Source organism: Amblyomma maculatum, chromosome 10 (assembly GCF_055883805.1).
Source record: "Amblyomma maculatum isolate TAMU_Amacu chromosome 10, ASM5588380v1, whole genome shotgun sequence".
NCBI classification, from domain to species: domain Eukaryota; kingdom Metazoa; phylum Arthropoda; class Arachnida; order Ixodida; family Ixodidae; genus Amblyomma; species Amblyomma maculatum.
In genome coordinates this window covers 2,906,301-2,930,377 of record NC_139353.1, presented here as the reverse complement: position 1 = coordinate 2,930,377, position 24,077 = coordinate 2,906,301, and the positions used below count along the sequence as shown (strand labels likewise).

Here is a 24,077-nt window from a genome sequence, read left to right as displayed (position 1 = left end):
GCGCACGTGAGATTTTCATCATGAGATAAGAAAGGCTTTCGGCAAAAACTGCTTACTTTTCGTTCTCTGCTGTGCTGAGGCGCTGACAATGAAGTAACAGCGTTTTTTATCTCAGTGGCCATGTAGAATTAATTATTTGATCAATATGCTACAGATTTCGACCATGTCCCCTGGTCAGGGTCGGCCATTGGACATTTTTTGAGTCTAGACTTGCTGCAACCAAAATAACAAAGCTTTGCTGAGCGTTCTTCACCCAGCCTCGTTGTAAATGAATTCGATCTCGAAAGGAAAACTGCCCTTTTGAAATGGAATGGGTCACGTCAACTCACTTTTTGCGAAGCGTTGAAGCCGGCCCTTAAAGAGTCTTGGTGTATCGGGTGGGCCATCAGGGCGACGTCGATGTCCTGGAAAGCCCCTTTTTGCAGCAACAGACCCTTGCCGCAGTGGTTCTCTTCCGCAGGAGTGCCGAGAACTACGAGCTAGGAGGAAAAAAATGCTACACATTTAACGTCTGGCACCAGCCTAGAAAACGGCAAAATAAAAACCGCTAACAAATTATGCGGACAGTACCACGTATATTAGCTACCGCGATACCCCAAAAAGTGTCATGCACGAATCACATTCGACTTTCGTAGGGTACCTAAGGGAATACGTGGGATATGTATATATTTCCTTATCCTTTCTATTTAACAGCAGAATTACCCAAAAGTACTCAGCATCAATTGTGCACGATAGGTTGCTGACGCTAATGAGCAATTGTCCTTATCACCCCCGCGTTGACGAGCACCAAGGCCTACCAGACGCAAGCTACATCATTTAAAGGAAAGGAACTACAGGGCCAACGGTGCGCGGCCAGACAGATCGAGTCGTTTGCTGCGGAAGCAGATGATTCAGGAAGTAGTTTTAAAAGGCGCAGGTCATATCATTGTTTATTTTGCCATGTTAGGAGATTGTTACACGGCAGCTCGTGATGATATTTCACCGTGGTAACAGCGACATGTTAGTTACGCCTCTGTTACGGTGGGTTGTTTCAGTGTTAGATGTACGTGACTGAGTTCGAGTAAACTAATAATAATAATCTTTATTTTCCATCATACATTTTATGGGAGGGCGGCGGGGAAAAGCTGTTCGCGGGCAGCTTGACCAGCCCACAGCCCCCGTTTTTTATTTTGGCAGAAGAGGCACACAAGTACATTAAATTTACATAAGTTTGCACATAAGGTGGAGTTAGCATACAACATAATAATCATGTTCGGAACAAAAAAAAAGGTTTAAATTACAATTCACACCACAGAGGAACAAGAAAGCATAAAATAATAATTCAAAATTATGCCCTGTACATAAGCCGGAGATTCCGATAAGAACAAACCAAATCAAAGCCATTTAATTCGTAACCGTTGAAAAGAGAGAGTAAGTGTCGGATAGGTGCTGTTGCCCGGTGTTCAGACGAGGAGTAGGAACTATCCACCTTTATGCATGTCTAGTTTGGCATCGTGGTTAATCGGCTTGCAAATTAGCAAGGCATTGTAAAGTATTCAAGTTTTGTCTTAATTCAGTTTTTATTTTCACACTGAGTCGGTATTTATATAAGCTGTATATACTTATTACCCTGGGAATATGAAAAAGATCTGCAGTGTGGGATCGATTTGATGCATTTTAAGCGTCACGAATGGATTTTCTCTGCAAAAGATGAATGCGTTGTAAGGTAGACGGCGCTGAGTTTTCCACGCTAGTTGAGAACAGTTAACATGCGAATAAAAAAGGGAGTTATGTAAAAGCAATTTAGTTCTCGTTGACAGTTGTTGTTTTAATCGGCCAATCAGCCTATGATTTGAGTCAACTTTGTTGTGAGAGAGTTTATGTGATCGTTCCAAGACATATGGGAGGGGATAATTACGCCAAGACATTTGAAGCTCTCCACAATTTCTACGTTACGGGAATTTAGTACTATGGCATGATGCGGTAAGACTATTTTGTCTACTGGCCAGAAAATAACTACTTTAGTTTTTTGTTAATTTATACGCATGCAATTAATCGTTGCCCATCTTCCTCGAGTATTTTTTCCAGAGAAGAGGATACGAACATCATCCGCATACATAATAAATTTTACTTCAGGGTTTATGTTTACAATATCATTAATGTATAGATTAAACAGCAAGGGTCCTAATATGCCACCTTGTGATACACCAGTATGAATAGATTTAACTGCATAGCAGGCATTATTAGCTGAACCACTTGCTTTCTTTATGATAAATATAATCGCATTAGTTTTAAAGCAGTTCCTCGGATGCCATATCGCTGTAATTTTTGCAACAAAATATTGTAATTAACTAAATCTAAGGCCTTTGAAAAATCGACAAATATACCAAGTGCCACAGAGTTTTGCTCAAACTGTTCAAGAATAAAATGTTTTTGCAAGAAGTGCCAGTCCCGTTGATTTATTTTAGTGAAACTAAAGTGATGTGAAATAAGTAGTTTGTATTTTTCAATGACAATGGTTAAGCGTATGTGCAAAAGTTTTTCAAAAGCCTTCGAGAACACAGGCAGTATAGACACGGGTCTATAGTTGCCCAGATCATTTCTGTCGCCTCTTTTATATATAATTTAAATTTTGCTATCTACATTGTGGCCGGAAAAGCTGCTGTCATTAAACATGTATTAAATATGTTGGTAAATCCTGGCGCTATGATGTCGGCTACGTGTTTCACAGGTCGCACCCGGAGGTCATCGGTATATCGGGATGTGCTGTTTTTTTTTTGTTTTTTTTTAGATTCTGGATTACAGATGTTATTTCCTGGGCAGTTGTAGGCTGCAGGAATATAGTGTCACTGTTCAGAGTAGTTATATATTTTAAAGCTTCGGACGAGTCGCTACTTGTGGGAGTCCTACAAAAGAAAGTGTTGTCCTACAAAAGAAAGAACCTTTTCTCGCAGATGGCAAAACAACAAACATTACAACTCAGTAAAGTAGTAAAGTGTGCCCAGCGTGCACAAAATGTCGTGTATGTATTTGTAGTGTTGGGTATTTTGGGATAAACTAAACCGGAGGACACATGCGTACGCTTGTTTCACTAGCTGCTATGACAACCGCAGTAGCAAACCTCACATTTACCAACTAAGGTTCGCTACAAGCAATATTGCTTTGTGGGTAGTGGCCAATCGTCCACGGTTTCAATCTCTACCTCGCGACTCAGTTTAGATGCAGTACACTGGAGAGCTGTACCATGAAGGTAAACAAAATATAAAAACAGCATTATTCGGGTTTTTACATGGGAGAAAACAAAGCCAGCGTGCGCGAAAATAATTCGGGGCCCCTTTTTAATGCATTTTATAAACTGAGAATGAAACAAATCTCGCATTAAATGAAAAAAGTAAAAAACACAGTGATCGCCATTAGTGCAGCAACAGCACTAATGCGAACTTGAGCTAGATGAGTGCAGCTAAGTGGTAGAAACTGCCACGTATACAACTGCGTCTTACACAGCAAGTTGTGGAGACGCACCTCCTTAAACTGAACCGAGTCGAAGATATTCGATTCAGCGATGGATCAAATGTGTAAAGACATTAAAATTTTGCGTTCGAATTTAAGAGAGCAGTACGGTGCCGCTGACGTTTCGCAACGTGTTCTATACTTGGGCGTATTCAGACGTAGAAAATCCACCGACAGCTTGCATGCATGCCGCAGCAAAATCTAAGATGATTTGGCGCAATAAGTAAATCATAGGCAACACATTTCCTGATCTTTTGCGCGAAACGGCTATGCGAAATCTTAGTCCAGACATATGTAACACATAATGGGCGATATAATTCGTGTGCCTTTGTACCAAGTGCAAATTTGTAATCTTTAAAAGCAGGATAAATAAGAGTTTAGCTGTGCCGGTGATACAAAGTGTGTCTACTGCGCGAGAACCATGCGGCAGCGGATTATTGCAAGGCCACAAGAAAAAAAAAATCTCAATAGATATAACTTGTTGCTTCTTTTCTTCCACATCCTTTTGTGCAGCGCAAGGACACAACAGTATGTCGACCCTCTCGGCGACAACGAGCATTATTCCAGCCGGCCACGCAATCCCCCACTATGCCGCTCCCCACTTCAACTACCCACAAACATGACGGAAACGCGAGCAGCAGCACTTTTGCATAAGTCCTATATTACGTGCCGTAGGCCTTCATGGATGGCACTTCATGGATGCAACCGCTGCAATGACAACCGCTGGAAAATGTAATTTTCCATAACTGGTCAGTGACTACAACTGACAATAATAATAATAATAATAACGTTCACCAAACCTTGCCTCTGGCTGCCGATGTACTCTTCATAGCTTCCATGGCAGCGATGGCGGCGCCCACGGAGGCTTCGGCAATCAGGTTGTGGCCGCAGGCGTGACCCAAATCCGGAAGTGCGTCATACTCTACCATCAGCGCAACGGTGGGACCTGCATACCAGGATGAGATTCACAGGAAAAGCTTATCTATTTTTGACCAATTGAAAAAAAAAAAGAAAAAGAAGAATAGAATTAGAAAATATAGCCTAATTATAGTCTGAGTCTGCGCAATAGTCTGAGTGAACAGTGCTAACAACTGTGTCATTACCTCACATTTTAGTTGTCTTTTTGTCGTAATCTGAACTTCTCTATCCATTCAGAACCAATAAATTGTAAATGCATACAACATATGCAAGGTGCGGCTTATAAATGGCGATTGAGAAACCTGAAATACGGAACTCTTTCATATGAGCATCGGAAAAAGTCTGAAGAAGGCAGCCAGAGCATAACGCGGAGAGAAAGAGGAACAAACAAATGGGGAGTTTTGTCAGAATCACCAGAAATTGTGATTAGCAGCCGCATTAGGAGCTACTACACCGTTTCAAACCAATGAATAACTTGCATGCAGTTCGCCTTCTTCTGAAAAAGATGCATCTCTACGGCTTTACTTGTTCTGCCGTAGAGATGCATCTTTGCTGTTACCGAAAAAAAAAAAAAACAGAGCCGTGCCCAATAGTTGCGTCACAGTGGCATATGTGCGAAAGGGGAGTTTAGTAAGCTTTTTCAGGTTTTTTGCCGACGAAGGTCGCCGTGAACAGTGGGCCGACGCGGTGAAGCACGAAGGCTGGATACCGACGTCTGCTAATCGAATATACTGCACGCACTTTGTCACGGCTAAGCCGGAGCTCATTCACCTTTACATCAGAGTGGTCTACTTGCTCAAATGCCGCGAGTAACTCGAGATTGGCCTTCTTTATGGCACGTAATGGGATCTCTGTTTTGGTGCCGGTGCGGATGCGCACGAAACATATGTGGATGAGGCAACCAGTATATTTTATTGCTGTTTTTAGAGCATGCCTAGATGTGTTTACTTATGTAAACAATTCCTAAAGCACGTTATCTTTTCACTTTCGTAATTGCACGCATGCGCAGTGAGCTCCTGAGCGAATGATCTGTGTTGAACTCTTCCGTGGTTATGTTGCACGGCTAACCATCGCCGTGTTCACCTCAGAATATTTTAACCTATTTTGTGATGAATATTGTCACTGCGCGTTCACAGCCGCTAATTTCCTCAATTGGAGCTGCATTTTGTATATACCGAGCGGTTTTAGTCGTATTCACAGCGTCTGATTGTGAATGCGAGTTGTGGTGTGCAGCATTGCCGAGCGACATATGGGCTCGTGATTAAGACTCTCTGAGGATCTTTACATGAGCTATATACGTACGGCATGGCGCACTGTCGCATTCTGAGCTTATCGTACACATTTAAACGCGGACATGGTGGTCAGGACTGAACTGCATGGTCACCCTAACTACGGAACGACCGCGACCGCTTCAGCCTGTAATTTTAATGCCAGCTCAAGCGTGAATACACATTATGAAATTGCGAACGTTAACGCCGACAGCCGCCCACAAACAGAGCCGATACAACAGGCGCGCAGCGTGGTGATTTCAAAGAATAACGCAAGGATAGTAGGCGCCCTAGCAAATGTAAGAAAATCCGCGCGGTGCCAATGCGCAATTCCCCAGCTACTGTTTGTTGCCAAGCTTACTTAAAAGCCGCTTGTATTTCTTGTAGTTGTGGCTGCAGGAAGAAAGAAAAGAAAATGCACGGGTCTGCTACTGGCTCTGTAGCTGAGCCACCTCCGCTGCCTCGTGCAGACAGAAGAGAAAATAGAGAAGAAAAGACAGAGGGAGAGAAAGACGCGCGCCGCAACAACAGCCGTCGTCCACCACCGCAACGGTGGCGGGTGCAATGACGGCCTACAACAGATAAACATTCTGTGGTAGGCTAGCCCCCGCCGCAAGCGGCGGTGACCTACCTGTCCCAGCCCCATCAGGGGAGTACAACCCTCCCAAGCCACTTGGCGCTAGTGAGGGGCTTCGTGCTTACCGACGGCGCTCATTGCCACTCGGTATGAAGAATCATCCGAGGGTGCAATTCTGTTTCCAGCGTATTACTTCATACGTGGTTTTCGCGCGCTGTTTACGAGCGAGAAAAGCCACCTTCTACTTGCTCGACTAAAAGTAGTTGTAAGCATCCGAAGCATTCGAAGACAAATAGATAACAACGTTGCTCATTTTCCCTGGCGGGCAGCAACACTTCGCGTGTGTGCCTTGCAATCGGGTTTCTTTCCCACCGCCTCCCATACTATCTGGACCTGGGTGGCCTGGTTTGGTGCTGAGGGTGAAGAACAGCGACTGCCCGTCCAGCAGGCCATCGATGTATTAGGCGCCTGTGTTGCGCCTCTGCAAAGTTTTATACTACTACACTCTCCGTCTGGTACGGCGTGCGGTTCTCCGGACGCTGCACGCCATGTACGCGGAGTATCTCCGGCATGTATCGCTTTTATCATTACCACTGAGGCTCACGAAATACCTCCTTGTTTACATGAACTCGACCTAATGCGGGACGAGTCAACTATTCGAGAGAAAGAGCGAGTTTCAGGGATACTCATGACTGGCGTTTTGCAATCTTCCTCTGCGTTTCGCCCTTTTCCTGTAAAAGGGGACCCGACTCGACTTTTATCGGATTCATGTAAACCCCCTGAGGAGGGCTATTTCGCGTGCTAAAAATGCGCCTGCACATCAAGATAACACGCTGACAATCTTGGCCACAGTTTTTTTTTGCCTAATGTGGGATCGCAGACGACTGCAGCGCCACCTTGATCACCTTGTTTGTAAACGTAGAAGAGGTCTATATTGCTGTTACACACTTCGTTATTGAGGGTTACTGCTAAACTACCAATCATGACCTCCATTGTCCCTACAGCGTGGTACAGGTGTTGACGGAGATGCATGACTGATACCGAGGGTTGCATAAATTTTCTATAATATTTTAATATTTGTTTTACAAGAAAGGAATGGTGCTGTGCCTGTTACTTTTTGTTGTTTTGGCTATAGGAAGAAGGGAAAGAAAATGCACGGGCCTGCTACTGGCTCTGTATACCTGAGCCATCTCTGCTGCGCCTGTAGATATGTATTTCATATGCCTTCTCCCACATCATCACCCATCACGATCTTCTTTCTTCTCCCCTTCCCCTTCCTCAGTACAGGGTAGCAGGCCAGATTTCAATTATTCCGGCCAACCTCTCTGCCTTTTCCTTTCAATAAATCCATCTATCTATCTATCTGCTGCCTCGTGCGGACAGAAGAGAGAAATTAGAGAAGAAAAAGAAGAGAGCGAGAAAGACGCGCGCCGCAACAGCCGTCATACACCACCTAAGCGGTGACGGGTGCAATGACGGCCAACAACAGATTAAAATTCGGTGGCTGGCAAGTCCACGCCGCAAGCGGCGTTGATCCACCGTCCCAGCCCCGTAGGGACAGGAACAGGCACCCTTCACCCCCGTCACTTTTTTCTGTTGACACCTGAACTGATTGTTATAGGAAGGGAAAGGCGCGGTAACTGTCTCACTTGTTTTCTGTGGACACCTCAACCGCGCCGTAAGGGAAGAGAGGAAGGTGGGAGTGAAAGTGAAAAGAGGGAAAGAGGAGCCGTAGTGAAGGGCTACGGAGTAATTTCGACCACCTGGGGATCTTTAGCGTGCGCTGACATCGCCCAACACACGACGCCTCTTCGTTTCGCCTCCATCGAAACGCAGCCGCCGAGGTCGGGTTCAAACCCGGGTACTCCGGTACAGTAGTCGGTTGGTTGGTTTGGTTGGTTTGTGGGGTTTAACGTCCCAAAGCAACTCAGGCTATGAGAGACGCCGTAGTGGAGGACTCCGGAAATTTCGACCACCTGGGGTTCTTTAACGTGCACTGACATCGCACAGCACACGGACGCCTTGCTTTTCGCCTCCACCGAAAAGCTGCCGCCGAGGCCGGGATTCGATCCCGCGTCCTTGGGAACAGTAGTCGAGCGTCGTAACCACTGCGCCACCCCGGCGGGGTGGTACAGTAGTCGGGCGTCTTACTACTGCACAACCCCGGCGGGGCTACACCTGAACCGCACCTTAAGAGAAGGAAAGAAGGTGGGAGAAAGAGGAGCTGTAGTGGAGGGCTTTGAAGTAATTTCGACCAACCGGATATTTTTAAAGTGCAGTGACATCGTACAGCACAATAAAAATTTAGGTGTAGAGGAACTGAAAAGGCGTCCATGTGCTGTGCGATATCAGTGCACGTTAAGATCTCCAGACGGCCGAAATTCTTCTGAAGCCCTCCTCTACGGCATGCCTTTGTCTCCTTCTTTCACTCCCACCTTCCTCCCTTCCCTTACGCCACGGTCTGAGTCAACCAAGAAGTTGGTTGGTTTGGTTGGTTGGTTTGTGGGGTTTAACATCCCAAGGCGACTCAGGCTATGAGAGACGCAGTAATGGAGGGCTTCGGAAATTTCGACCACCTGGCGTTCCTTAACGTGCACTGACAACGCACAGCACACGGGCGCCTTGCTTTTCGCCTCCATCGAAAAGCGGCCCTCCGAGGCCGGGATTCGATCCCGCGTCCTTGGGAACAGTAGTCGAGCGCCGTAACCAATGCGCACCACGGCGGGATCCAACCAAGAAGTGTAGTAGATAATACGCATTTCCTTTCCAATAGACCAAATTACACTTAAATTAATGCGCAGCGTACTAATCTTTCTCAATTTTCCTTCTTTCTACTCCCTCCTCTATCAGCTTCCTCACGGCGCGGCGGAGGTGCCCAATAATAGACACGTACATTTCGGCATTACTAATAATTGATTCATAATGGAAAGACGCAGTGTCTGTCACACTTGTGCTGTGGACACCTAAACCGATCCGTAAGGAAAGGGAGGAAGGTGGGAGTGAAAGTAGAGGGAAAGGATAGCCATAGTGGAGGGCTGCGGAGTAATTTCGACCACCTGGGAATTTTGTTGTTATTGTGGCTGTAGGAAGAAGGAAAATAAAATGCACGGGCCTGCTACTGGCTTTGGGCTGCGGAGTAATTTCGACCACCTGGGAATTTTGTTGTTGTTGTTGTTGTTATTGTAGCTGTAGGAAGAAGGAAAATAAAAATTTGAAGGACGCTTAAGCTTCGCCTTCAAGAGTGGAACGCGATAGCGTTATTGCACCTCGTTCGCACCGCCCAGCGCTACCGGCACTGGTAGACGGCGCCGCTTCCATCACACGCGTCTCAAGAGCGAGCGCACAAGGCCCTGCAATACAAAACCCGTCGACGTACCAAGAGTGTAAGACAATGCGTTACGGCGCAGCAATCACTGATGAGGCGCCACGCGTCGGACTTTGCACTCACGAATCACGCGGTGAGCGCCGAGCAACGCAGCGTTCGGCGCGGCAACGAAACGTGCGCCTGAGCAAGCGGAACGAACCAAACAACTCGGTGTGTCGGAGGGAGAAAGCCGGGCAGCGACGCGCCATGAAGGCGAACGCGATCATGGGGCTGACGCCTTGATGGGATCGTCCTCTATCTCGCTTGGGAGCACCACGCAGAAGCATGATTCCTCGGAAGCAGCTCGGCACACATCGCAGGGGACGCTTTCCCAGCAGAAGCGCTACAGCGCAGCGATCACGTCAGAAGCGTCCGGCATCAGACGCTGCACCTAGCAATCGCGCTGTGAGCGGAAAGAGGAGCCGCGTCGCCTAAACACCACTGTTCAATTCACGCACGCTGGATGTTGGAAGGGGAGAGAGCGAGAAAACTTATTAAACGCAAGGGTATTGGGGCATCCTCGCACTGGTACCCGCGCGGCCCGAAGGGGAGAAGCGGGTGAGCGAAGATAGTGATCTAAAGAAAGGAAAGACGCTTGATTCTACAACCCGTGAGGGTGCACGGCGAAACGTCAGGGGCGAGTGGCGCGCCACGTGTCGGGGCAGCGCCGCACATTGCGAGGAGGGGTTCTTCTGTGTTTGCCGCAAGATGGCTCTGCATGTGCGCAGAGCGCAGAAGAAATGTAGCGGAAACGTACTTCGCTACTCGTGTAACTGCGACTTCTGTAAGTAACATGCTCATAATTACCGACATACACCGCAGTATAACGTTCTACGGCACGTTTCTAAGGCAACACCGCATTCACTAGAAGCGCTTTTATACCGCTTTCAAGCATCGGTTCCCACCCCTTTCTGGGCTGGCCAAGCAGAGAGAGCGAGAGAGAAAGCTGATTCATGGCAGGGCAAGCCGTTGTCAATGTTCTCACGCGCTTATGTGTGCAATGTTTTCCTTGTGGCAAAGATATGGTACGTAATGAATGTGCTTTCGGTGACGCGTGTTAGCATTCAAAAAATTCATCGTGTCTTTGCCGTTTTCATGTGGGCATCAACATGGGAAAAATGCAGCAGAACCAACCTCTTTCTTCCTGTTAAGGCGGGGGGCTTGGGCCTTGTGCATCTCTTTTTGCGACAGGTTGTCTCGCGTTTTTTTTTTTTTCCTTCGTGATCAAAACGACAAATTCTTGAGGACGGTCATGCAAGTTCAGTTCAGTTTCAGTTCAGTTCAGGCGTTCAGTCGTGTCCGACTCTTCGTGACCCTATGGACCATGTCACGCCACGCTTTCCGGTCACTCACTATCTTCTTAACATCACATAGCTTCATCTGCAATGCCTCGAGAATGCCATCTAACCATCGCGTTCGCTGCCTACCCCTTCTCCGGCGACCCTCAACCTTTCCCAACATCAAATCTTTCTCCAGCGACTCCTCTCTTCTCATCAGATGACCAAAGTAGCTGAGCTTTAACTTTAGAATTTGACCCTCCAATGAGCAGTCAGGGTTTATGGTCGACAATATCGACTGATTTGATCTTCTGGCAGTCCAAGGAACTCTTAAGAGTCTTCGCCAGCACCACAATTCAAACGCGTCAATTCTTCGGCGGTCAGCCTTTTTCACAGTCCAACTCTCGCATCCATACATCACAACTGGAAAGACCATAGCACGGGTTATACGGATCTTGGTTGGCAGACTAATGTCTCTGCTCTTTACTAGGCGGTCAAGGCTAACCATTGCTCTCTTTCCCAGAAGCAGGCGTCTCCTAATTTCATGGCTGCAGTCTCCTTCCGAGGTAATCTTGGCGCCCAAGAACAGAAAATCTGTCACAGCTTCCACTTCTTGTCCATTGATGCTCCAGGACTTGATAGGGCAAGACGCCATGATCTTCGTCTTTTTAATGTTCAGTTTAAGCCCAAACTTCTCACTCTCTTCTTGTACGCGCATCAGAAGTCTCTTGAGTTCCACTTCACTTTCTGCCATTAAAGTGGTATCATCCGCATATCTAAGGTTGTTGATACGTTTTCCAGCAATCTTCACTCCAGCTGAAGACTCGTCCAGACCGGCCTTCCTCATGATGCACTCTGCATATAGGTTAAATAGGCAGGGCGACAGTATGCAGCCTTGCCTCACCCCTTTCTCAATCGGAAACCAATCAGTAAGACCATGCCCAGTTCTGACTGTGGCCTCTTGCCCTTCATACAGGTTCCTGAGGAGACAGATGAGGTGAATTGGAACTCCCATCTCTCGGAGAGCTTGCCACAATCTGCTGTAATCTACGCAGTCAAACGCTTTCGCATAATCAATAAAGCAGAAGTAAATGGGTTTCTGGAACTCTCTTGCTTTTTCCATGATCCAGCGAAGGTTGGTAATTTGGTCTCTAGTTCCTCTGCCCTTGCGAAACCCAGCTTGCACGTCCGGAAGCTCCCGATCCACATACTGCTGCAGCCTACTTTGCAGGATTTTTAACATCACATTGCTAGCATGCGAAATAAGCGCGATCGTGCGGTAGTTGGAACAATCTTTGGCACTGCCTTTCTTTGGAATGGGGATGTAAACTGACCTCCTCCAATCCTGTGGCCACTGCAGGGTTGTCCAAATCTTTTGACATAATGTATGCAGTGTGTTAACAGCGTCGTGGTTGAGGTTTTGAAGCAACTCAGCTGGAATACCATCAATTCCGCTTGCTTTGTTCTTAGCAAGGCTGGCTAAGGCCCATTCAACTTCACTCTTCAGGATGCCCGGCTCGAGATCAGTAATCACAACCGTCCTATGTTGGGATTGCACATCCGGGTCCTTCTTGTACAGTTCTTCTGTGTATTCCTGCCACCTCTTCTTTATCTCTGAGGCTTCAGTGAGGTCCTTACCTCGTTTGTCCTTTATCACGCCCAGCTTAGCACAGAAGCTTCCTTTGATATCTTTGATTGTCTTATACAGAGCTCTTGTGTTTCTTAATTGGCTGTTGTCCTCAACTGCTTGACACTGTATGTTCAGGAAGGCATTCTTATCTCTCCTTGCTATTTTCTGAAAATCCGCATTGAGAACCTTGTATCTTTCTCTTTCCCCCATACTTTTTGCCATCCTCCTTTCCTCAGCTATTTGCAAAGCCTCTTCAGATAACCAGTTTGCTTTTTTGCATTTCTTTTGCTTAGGAACTACCTTAGTAGCAACTTCTTGTATTATATCACGAACATCAGTCCACATCTCTTCGGGCTCTTTGTCTTTTAGATCTAATTCTTGAAATCGATTCCTCACTTCCACAGCATATTCTAATGGAATCTGATCCAGATCATACCTGAAAGGCCTTCTAGTTTTCTGCGTTTTCCTCAATCGAAGCTTAATTTTGGCAACAAGAAGCTGATGATCGGTGCCACAATCGGCCCCAGGCCTTGTTTTTACTGCTTGTATAGCGCTTCTCCATCTCTGCCGGCAAATAATATAATCGATCTGATTCCTGTACAGACCGTCCGGTGAAATCCATGTGTACAGGCGCCTCTTGTGCTGTTGAAAATGAGTATTCGCTATGGTCAGGTTGTTTTCTTGACAGAACTCTACTAGCCTCTGCCCAGCTTCATTTGGCTCACCAAGACCGAACTTGCCTGTAATTCCGGATATTTCTTCACTCCCGACCTTAGCATTCCAGTCTCCTATGAGAAAAACGACGTCTGATGATGGGGTGCGGTCTAAAAGGCATTGTAGGTCCGCATAAAATCTCTCAACGTCAGCTTCTTCAGCAGCAGTGGTCGGTGCATAGACTTGGATAACTGTTATGTTGAAAGGGTGACCTTGGATCTGAAGTGAAATCATTCGGTCGTTTTTGGGGTTGTACCCTAGCACTGCTTTGCCCATTCTTCTGTTTACTATGAGAGCGACCCCATTCCTTCTCTTGGATTCGTGCCCACAATAAAAGACATAATGGTCGCCGGAGTTAAATTCTCCCATTCCGGTCCACTTGAGCTCGCTGATACCCAAGATATCAATGTTCAATCTGTCCATTTCTCGCTTGACGATATCCAGTTTACCTTGCGTCATAGATCTTACATTCCATGTTGCTATGTGATATATCTCCTTGCAACATCGGACTTTCCGGTCGCTTCCCGACACATCCACAACTGAGCGTCCTTTTGGCTTTAGCCCAGCCGCTTCATTCGTCCTGGAGCTACTAGGAATCGCCCTTTGTTCATCCCCAGTAACATGTGGGACGCCTTCCAACCTGGGGGGCTCATCTTCCGGCGCCATATCGATAATGGTATTGTGACTGGCCATAGGGTTTTCTTGGCAGGAAATACTGGAGTGGGTTGCCATTACCTTCTCCAGTGCATCACATTTTGTCAGAACTCTCTGCCGTGACCTGTCTATCTTGGGTGGCCCTACACAGCAGAGCTCACGACTTCATCGAGTTTCGCAAGCCCCTCCGCCACGACAAGGCAGTGGTCCATGAAGGGGGGTCATGCAAGTACGACTGTGTAAAATGCTTCCAGAATACGTTGTCTGTTCTGGTGAGAATATGAGTGGCGCTTTAAAAGGGTACATGCGCGAAGTTGTCTTGTCTTTCAGAATGTTGCATGCGCGTTTTTCAATGGAATACTTGAACAAAGTGTGTAAGAAGAAGCTGTACAAAGATCTTCTGGATGTGATGATACCGTTGCCGATTTACCGTGCACCACACCGTGGAGGCCCCGGACAGGATGTCTTAAAGCGTGAGAAAAAGATGCCAGTTAGGCCTTCAGTTAAAACGTTCTTCTTTAGGCTACATTCCAACACATTACCTGTTAAAACCTGGTTACATGAAAGAGGCTTATTCGTTCCCTGGACAACAGACTGTCTCCTTTGCAAAAAACCAGAGACAATCGAGCACGTCTTTCTGGATTGCTGGGACCCAGTCTTTCACTGGGATGTTCTCCAGGGAACACTAAAGAAAGACCTTCCGTTAGATCCGTATGGCATACGGTTCCTTCCAGTCGAGAGTGAGGGTATTCCTTTGGATTTAGTCATGGTCTTGGGCCTCCACAGCCTGTGGAAAACAAGGATGCAAGTGCAACATGCAGATGTCAATACGCGTTCTGTACGCGAGAACTTTATCGAGAGTGTGCTGCTCCTTAGAGAAACGTATCGGGTGCTTTCTGATCCACCTGACTGGATCAGTGTGCTCGATGAACTGGCTGTCCTCAAAAAATTTGAAACCTTTCGTGACAGCCGAAGTCTGGTTGTTGCAAGTTTTTACCATTATTGTGGATCTTTTTTGAATTGATGTGAACTCAAAACAGACAATAAAGAAAAAAAAAACTCGTAGCTGAGTGGTAGCGTCTCCGTCTCACACTCCGGAGACCCTGGTTCGATTCCCACCCAGCCCATCTTGGAAGTTGCTTTTTATTTATGAAGTGCATGCCGGGATTTATCGCTCACGGCCAACGCCGCCAACGCCGACGACTTTTCTGCGACACGAGCTCCTTAACGCTGTCGCGTTAAAATGCACGGGCCTGCTGCTGGCTCTGTAGCTGAGCCAGCTCCGCTGCCTCGTGCAGACAGAATAGACAAGAAAAAAAAAGGAGAGAAAGACGCCAAGTGCGCTCACATCGCACATGCACACGGACGCCACTTCGTATCGCCTCCATCGAAACGCAGGCGCCACGGTCGGGATCGAACCTGGGAACTCCGGCACAGTAGGCGGCCGTCTTACCACTGCACCACCGCGGCTTTGGGCCTTACTCATTCCGACTCTCAGAGACGAAAGCGCGCGCTTGACGCGTAAGGGTCCTGCTTTTTTATATGTGGAACTTGGGGTTAATAATAATTAATTCACAGGAAAGGAGCAGTATCTGTCACAATTTGGGGACGCTTTCGCAGTTTTCAGTGTTGCGTCTGACGTACATTCACCGAGACGGCGCACTAACAGCCACCATCGTAATTAATGATGCTGTTCATGAAGAGCAGCTTGCGAAAGGTTTACAAAAATCTGAGTTGAAGATTAAGGTGCTAACTGAACTTTGCTCCTAGGCTACCATAGGCGTGCAGTTTCTTGTAGACTTCGCTCTTCTAAATTTTGAGGCACCGACATAGGTAATTCTCCCTTTTCAATTCGCAGTTACACCGATCACCACATTTTAGTGGCTTAGTTTGATGTGCCAGGTTCCTTGTTGCATTTAAACGCGCAACCTACCCTACACCAGTTACAGCATGCAATGGCCTTCCAAACAGACGGCGACAATGCACCGCGAGCTGCGAGTTGAAGTGATACAAAGCAAGTCATGCAGCATTACGTACCATGCGTGCCTCCAGGAGCGTGGAATTCAGCCCTAAACGCAGTATCCAAGAGGTGACTACGCCAGACCTTGAAGCCCCGCTGTTCGAGGAACTCGCAGAGCACGTTGTGGGCCTTGAATTCGTGCAGTGCCAACTCCGGATGCTTCCAGAGAAAACAACTCAGCTTCCAGAGGTCTTCAGCGTGGCTCTCCACCGCCCTGTCCACCAGAGCAGTGAGATCCTCGACAGACATGATAAAAATCTCCCAGAGTTAGGCGTCGGAAGAGCCAAATAAGTGAAAACAAAATCACCGGTTCGGAAGTTCCGTCAAATCTCGTGAAGCAGCTTGTTTGTCGATTGTCACGTTCACAAAAACATGCACCACGCACTTGATGTTTCAGTATCTTCTGGTCTCTTTCCTCCGTCCTTTTGTAACTGTCAGCAAAGAAAATAGAACTCTGCGCAGTGCACAGTCGTCAACTTTGCTTTGAACTGCTGTAATTTCAAACGCAGTCGATGCATGTGGGCTCAGTGATACGTGAGAAAAGCAAAATATATATAAAACTGTATCCTTCCCTCCTTCATAACCCTTCTCTCTACGGCCTCTCTATTCTCGCTCGCACCTGTGTTTCCAGTTGAAAGCAACCTCGTCTTCTGGAAACCGGAAGGCAGGACTGTATTGCAGCCATGTCTGTTGCCAACATGAAATGTAAAGTCGCGCACATATTTGTGATTGTTATAGGCAGCTGGCCAAAGCTGGCAAGCTATATACTGAACGAAACGCACATAGCATGGAGGACGCTGTCTAGTGAACCTTGGAACATGAACCTTGGAAATGAGGAACCAAGAACATCGACCATTTTCACATGCTTATTTATTACAGAACGTTGCGTATTTGGAAATTTATGTTTGCTTTTAAATGCACTACAAACAACCGCAGTGAAATCCTGATCTACGCAAACCAAATGGAGTTTGCCAAGGATAAGTTGAACTAAACATATTTTTTTACACCGTATTGCGGATAGTCGGCGGCTAAACTTTCACAGCAGCAGCTTACGTGCGCTTCTTTTGTAGTTTGTGCAGACATAGTTTATTTGTATTCTTGGTGCATTCATGAATAAATCACCTTGAATTCAGTCAAATAATTATTATGTAAGTACTACGAGACACTGCACCGCTCATGCTGGTCGTAATTGGCGCCGTTGAACGGATACAATGGAGAAGTACTAATAAGCTATCCTACGAGCCTTCATAGCACCTTCGTTAGTAGCAACAGCAGCAATGTTGAACCTACTAAGATCCGGTCCATAAACATGTTAAACAAGCACTAAAAACCATACGCATCAAGTGTTTTTTCTGATCAAACTTTCATCATCATCATCAGCCTGACTATACCCACTGCAGGGCGAAGGCCTCTCCCATATTTCTCCACTTAACCCGGTTCTGTGATAGCTGCATCCACTTGACCCTTGTGAACTTGTTAATCTCATCCGCCCACCTAACTTTCTGCCGCCCCCTGCTACGCTTTCCTTCCTTTGGAATCCAGTTTGTTACCTTCAGCGACCATCTGTTATTCTCTCTTCGCACTACATGTCCTGCCCATGTCCATTTCTTCTTCCTAATTTCGACTAGAATGTCGCTAACTTGAGTTATTTCTCTGCCCATTCAGCACGCTTTCTATCTCTTAATGTTAGCCCTACCATTTTTCGTTCCATAACCCTCTGGGTTGTCCTCAACTTAAGTAGAACTCTCTTGGTTAGCCTCCAAGTTACAGCCCCATAGGTGAGTACAGGCAAAATGCAACTGTTGTATACTTTCGTCTTCAGCGATACCGGTAAGCTGCTAGTCATAATCTGCGAGTGCTTGCCAAATGCGCTCCATCCCAATCTTATTCTTCTTGTTATTTCCTTTTCATGGTCCGGATCTGCGGTTACTACCTGTCCTAAGTAGACATATTCGCCTATTACTTCCAGTACTTCGCTACCTAATGTAAACTGCTGTTCCTTCCCGAGACTGTTGAACATTGACTTAGTCTTCTGCATATTGATTTTTAAGCCTACCTTTCTACTTCTCCTGTCTAGGTCATCAATCATTATTTCCAGTTCATCCCCCGAGTTGCTTAGCAAGGCAATGTCATCAGCAAATCGCAAATTACTGAGGTATTCTCCATCTACCCTTATCCCTAACTGCTCCCATTCCAAGTCTCTGCATAGTTCCTCTAAACAAGCTGTGAATAGTACTGGGGAGATTGTGTCTCCTTGCCTAACACCTTTCTTTATGGGAATTTTGTTTCTTTCTTTATGCAGAACTATGGTTGCTGTGCAGCCACCATATATATCTTCCAGCACTTCACGGACGGCTCGTCTATCCCCTGATTTCGCAATGCCTGCATCACCGCCGAGGTTTCAACTGAGTCACACGCTTTTTCATAATCAATGAATGCTATGTATAAGGGCTGGTTATATTCCGAGCACTTTTCTATCACCTGATTGATGGTATGGATATGATAGATAGTACGTTTCCGAAAACCTGCTTGATCCTTTGCTTGATTGCGGTCTAAGGTATAGTCCTGATTCTATTAGCAATTACCTTAGTAAATCCTTATACGTAACAGACAGTAAGCTGATTGTTCTGTAATTTTGAAGGTCATTATAGTCCCCTTTCTTATGAATGAGGATAATTTTTGCATTCTTCCATGGTTCCGGTACCGTCGATGACATCAGGCACTGCGTATACAGGGTGGCTAGCTTTTCTAACACGATATCCGCCCCGTCCTTCAGCAAATCTGTAGTTATCTGATCCTCTTGCTGATTTCCCCCTTTTCATTGTTTCTAGTGCTTTCTTGACCTTGTCCTTCGTCACTGGTGGAACGTCTGACTTTTTCCCTACCGCCAATCTCATTACGGTCCTGACTACTTTGGCTACTGTAGAGATCTGTATAGAACTCCTCGGCTACTTTGACTATCTTGTCCATATTTGTGATGACGTTGCACGCCTTGTCCCTTATCGCATACATCTGGTTTTTGCCTATGCCCAATTTCTTCTTTACCAATTTAAGGCTTTCCCCGTTCTTTACAGCATGCTCAATTTTCGCCATGTTATACTTCGTTATATCGGCCACCTTGCGCTTATTGAATAGCTTTGATGTCTCGGCCATTTCGATCTGGTCTGTTGGATTGGAAGCTTTCATACTCTGGCATTTCTTAAATCTTTCGTCTCCTTAGACGGCTTACCGGTACCCTCTCTAACTATCCTACCGCCTATTTCTACCGCGCACTCAGTAATGATATCTGGAATTATTGTTCCTTGCCTCTAGGGTAATGTCGCCATCCTCAGTTAGAGCTGAATACCTATTCTGTAGCGAGATCTTGAACTCTTCTGCCCTCCACCTCACCGCTAACTCGTTGATGGGTTTCTTTCTTACTAATCTGTTGCGTTCCTCCTTCAGATTTAGGCTAATTCGTGACCTCACCATCCTGTGGTCACTGCATCGCACTTTCCCGATTACCTCTACATCTTGCATAATGGCGGGGGTTGAACACATCATAAAGTCTATTTCATTTTTAGTCTCTCCGTTAGGACTTTTCCATGTCCATCTCCGGTTCTTCCGTTTGCTGAAGAAGGTATTCATGATTGGTAAGTTATTGCGCTCTGCAAACTCAACTAGTAACTCCCCCCTGCTATTCCTAGAACCAATGCCATAGTCACCTACTGCCTTGTCTCCTGCCTGCTTTTTCCCCACCTTGGCATTGAAGTCGCCCATTAGTACAGTATACTGAGTCTATTTTTCGCATTGCCGATTCTACATCTTTGTGGACGCTTTCAACTGTCTGGTCATCATAACTACATGTAGGTGCATAGGCCTGTACAATCTTCGGTTTATACCGCTTATTAGGCCTAATTACGATGCCTGCAACCCTCTCATTAATACTATAGAATTCATCTATATTACCCGCTATATACTTATTGACAAGGAAACCTACTACTAGTTCTTGCCTCTTGGTAAACCTCGATAACACAGTACATGCCCATCCTTCAGTACAGTATATGCCTCATTCGTCCTCCTAACCTCACTAAGCCCTATGACATGCCCTCTAATTCCTCTAACAGCACTGCTAAACTAGCTTCACTAGCTAGGGTTCTAGCATTAAACGTTGCCAAGGTCAGTCTCCAATGGCGGCCTGTCCAGCGGAGCCAGGTATCCTTAGCACCCCCTGCTGCATCACATGTCTGATCGCCGCCGTGGTCAGTTGTTACGCAGCCGCTGGTGACTGAGGGCCGGGGTTTTATGGAGCTTATCATGAGAGGTTGCGGCCAATTACTGCACCAGGGTGGCCAACTCCTGTTCTGGTGAGGGAGTGCTTTGCCGGAGGTGTTCACCAGCATCAGGTGGCACCCCAAACCTGTTTATGCAATTCCATCGACACGCGGATTTTTTTTTTTTTTCATCCGGTGGAGAATTGCGCGGCACCGGGATTTGAGCCCCGGTCCTCTTGCATGCGAGGCGGATGTTCTACCGCTACGCCACCGCTGCACCTTTTTTTTTTCTTTATTGCCGACTTGGACATTCAAAACAAGACGATGAACAATAAAACGTGCCAGCACACTTTCGCGTGACACGGCGGGTTAAAACTTTTTCAGTTTTACCCACGACCTCCTCTATAGAGGAGGTCGTGGTTTTACCAAACTGTCAAGCATATGAATCCATTGTGGCTGCTCGGGGAGTGTCCTATGGCATTTTTTTCTGGGATGTGCTTCAGAGAACTTTAAAAAAAGAGCTACCTCTAGATGCATATGGCATACGATTTTTACCTTTTCCTAATACAGAGGAGTTTCCCTTTGATACAAAATGCTCCTGGGCCTCCACAGCTTGTGGAAAACCAGAATGCAGTTTAACAATGCAGATATACAAGTCAATCCTGTACGAGAACATTTCATACACAGTGTTGTGCGGTTCAGGGAAGTGCATATGACGCCACCGCTGCACCACTGATCAAACTTTATATGTGTATATATACTTATGCTGACAGCACAGCGCCGCACGAACCAGACAAAAGAACCGATCTATTTCACTTCATATAATTGGTCTTTTGGTCATCTTGAGCAATACGGTTAGCTTTCGCATCGTAACGCTGCTAGCCTCCTTTCCCTTGGACGTCTTCTAACTTCACCATCACCCACGAGCCCCATGCATCTTCGATTACAACTGTCTTCTCACTATATTGCGGCTTCCTCTCTAAAAGAGCGCCGCTTGTGGGTTCTGCGGATTGCGTATCCTGTCCACGTCTATCTCCTCCTTTGCACTTATTCAAATGGCACCAACTCGCATTTTCTGCACAATGTAATTATGCTTCGCCTCTCGGTATGGGATTGCTTCGTTATATGCTTCCTTCACTGATCATTTCCAAGCATCAGAATGAATGCTACTGCAAGGAAACAAGCCACAACACGCACTCAGTGACATATATATGCATTTATGCACGCTGCGGCGAATCTGGCTCCAGCTGCATGAAACCTCGCTTCTGCTACGCAGCTGTTGCTGTGCACACGACTGCGCCGGTCCAATAGGAGGTTTACACCAACACGCACACTGAGCGCTGCCAATGAACAATGACACACGCAAGGACACACCAAACTATGCAAGGGCTATACCGATTGATTGATTGATTGATTGTCATTTATTGAAAGGGAAGGCTCATGGCCATGGATGGGTATCAGAAAGCGTTCATGCGATATAGCATTGCCAACGTTAGAAAAACAAACAAATTAAAAGGACTAAAAGGCGGCCTACATTGCAAATGGGCCATTTACTAAATCACAAAAATAAGTGGAGCGGTTCAAGTGTTCACAGAAAAAAGTGTGACAGATACTGCGCCTTTCCCTTGCTGTGAACCAATTATTAAGCCGATATCTGCTTAGTTTCTGTTACAGAATGACAAGGGATCAAAATTATCCGTTGTTGTTGTTGTGGCTGTAGGAAGAAGGAAAAGAAAATGCACGTGCCAGCTCTGAGCGACCTCCGCTGCCTCGTGCGGACAGAAGAGAGAAAGTAGAGAAGAAAGAAAAAAAATGGCTGGGGCTTAGCTCGGTTAAGCCCGGATATCAGAAGCGAAAAGCTTCGGCGATGCCATGTTACGCGCATGGCATTACTTACCGGTATTAAATCTCGTAGATGCCACAGTCTTTCGCAGAATTGTCACATACATAACCGAACGCATTGTCCTCAAACTCAGTCTTAAACATCTTTGTAGCACCAGCGCTTTCCCGCGCTTTCAATGTGGAATCTTTACACCGGCGACTGTTCAGTTCGTCGTCGATGGCCTCGTCCTTTCACTCTGCTCGCTGTTAAAACTGGTGGTAGTTAAAAGCCGTCTTTGAGCCTCTTTTCGTCGTTTCGCCTGGCGCTCCTCTCTTTGCTTAGGGGTCCCAACTGCTCGTTTGTGTCGATTCCTCTCATTGTATCGTTCTTTTCTGCGTTCGGAATCTTCGTTAGTTGTCGTGCTCGCCGCACTCAAATGACGATCAGCGTCTCTTTGTCGCCGTGTAACATCAAGCGACACCCCAGCCTCATGGAGAGGACAATTCAAGGGAACTCCATCGCCGAGGAATATGCACCCCGATTTTCAGCAATCAAACAGTGGATGGACGAAATATATCCAGCCAAGATACACTGGCTGCGGAAGAAGTGGCGATTGCCCTAGCTGCAACACACACTACCTCAGAATACATTCTTACAGATTCATATCGCAATTACCTAAGGGGGAAGATAAAGTGTTTATGCGTGGGTTGGTAGCCACGGGTGTAACTATATATATATAGTTACACCCGTAGCTACCAACCCACGCATAAGCACTTAGTATAAGCACCAGGTCACCAGGGCATCCCAGGGAACGAGTGCGCACACGCCTCAGCCCGATCATTTCTCCCCCGGGCACCCAATACGGATCTCGTGGAACCTCCTACCCCATTGCTAACCTACACTGAAATACTTCAGCACTTAGGATTATCTCGCCGGGTCTACCCTCCACCGGCAAAGACACTAGACAAAGGGGAGGAGGTACACCTCCGCAAGCTAGAGACCAACACTTTTAACAACCCACGAAGACTACACGCAATAGATCCAGAGTCATTTGACTCACAATGCAAATTCTGCGGGGAGAAGACGGACCTCTACCATATGGTGTGGGCATGCCAGCGAAATCAGAATGTCACTATTGATAACCAGCTAACGCAGGAGAGGTGGGAGGCGGCTCTGACCAGCTCGGACGCAAGGGGTAAAAAAACTCATCGAAAGAGCGCGGACAGCAGCCTACGCCAATGGGGTTCCGCATTGAGGACTCCTACCGCCGCTACAACCTCCTAAACATTTTCATTCAAATATTTTACCACCTTGTTGTTGTTGTGGCTGTAGGAAGAAGGAAAAGAAAATGCACGAGCCTGCTACTGGCTCTGTAGCTGACCCACCTCCGCTGCCTCGTGCAGACAGAAGAGAAAATAGAGGAGAAAGAAAATGTAGAGGGAGAGAAAGACGCTCGCCACAACAGTGCGAAAGGATTTGCGTTGCCTCAAATTTGTCACTACTGTTGTGCCCGGCCAAAGCCGACCAGAAATTCAGCCGGACGCCAAACTTCTCCGGCGAACGCCTCCTTCACAAAATTTGGATACTGCTCTGCAAGACATTGGTGTACTGAAGGCGAGCCGTGCCGTGCCAAGGGGAGAGAAGCGACGTGTTTCAACATGGGCTGAGCATCCACATAGCTCGGCGCCGTTGCCCTGGCGGTGAACCCCTTCTCGCCCCGCGGTATATTTGAAGCAAGAGCGCAGCAAGCTCTCTCATTGGCCCTGCTAACGTGCTGCCGTCGGATTGGACCATCCTATCGGCCAGAGCACGGCCATTGTAACGGTTTCAAATATTACAGGACGAAGCAGGAAAACTATCGCTACACGCAATCAGGGGCAATGTAGTCCTTACCAAGAATCAGTATATGAACGGCACGCTTCCCTCAGAAACGAAAATCTGACAGCCTTTCTTATAGTGGACTGACCATAATAATCAAGTGAGAAAAATATTTCTTGGCCAGTTGACCTTCTAAACGAATTTAGGCTTTTATCACCAAAATGGTTATAAAAACATTCAATCGCATCTTCACTACTATTTGCTAATATGGGG

General features: G+C 46.6%; 1 protein-coding gene across 1 annotated transcript in view; it reads right to left on the bottom strand.

The window, feature by feature from the left end:
• Nucleotides 1–16,160, bottom strand: part of LOC146175401 (xaa-Arg dipeptidase-like) — a 35,865-nt gene extending 19,705 nt beyond the window's left edge. Inside the window, exons 1-3 of the mRNA XM_084580744.1 lie at nucleotides 15,929–16,160; nucleotides 4,290–4,435; nucleotides 330–479 (exon numbers count right to left, since the gene is read on the bottom strand). Coding sequence (XP_084436870.1) covers nucleotides 330–479; nucleotides 4,290–4,435; nucleotides 15,929–16,160 — 528 coding nt within the window. The remainder of the gene's footprint in view (nucleotides 1–329; nucleotides 480–4,289; nucleotides 4,436–15,928) is intronic.
• Nucleotides 16,161–24,077: the final 7,917 nt, after the last annotated feature.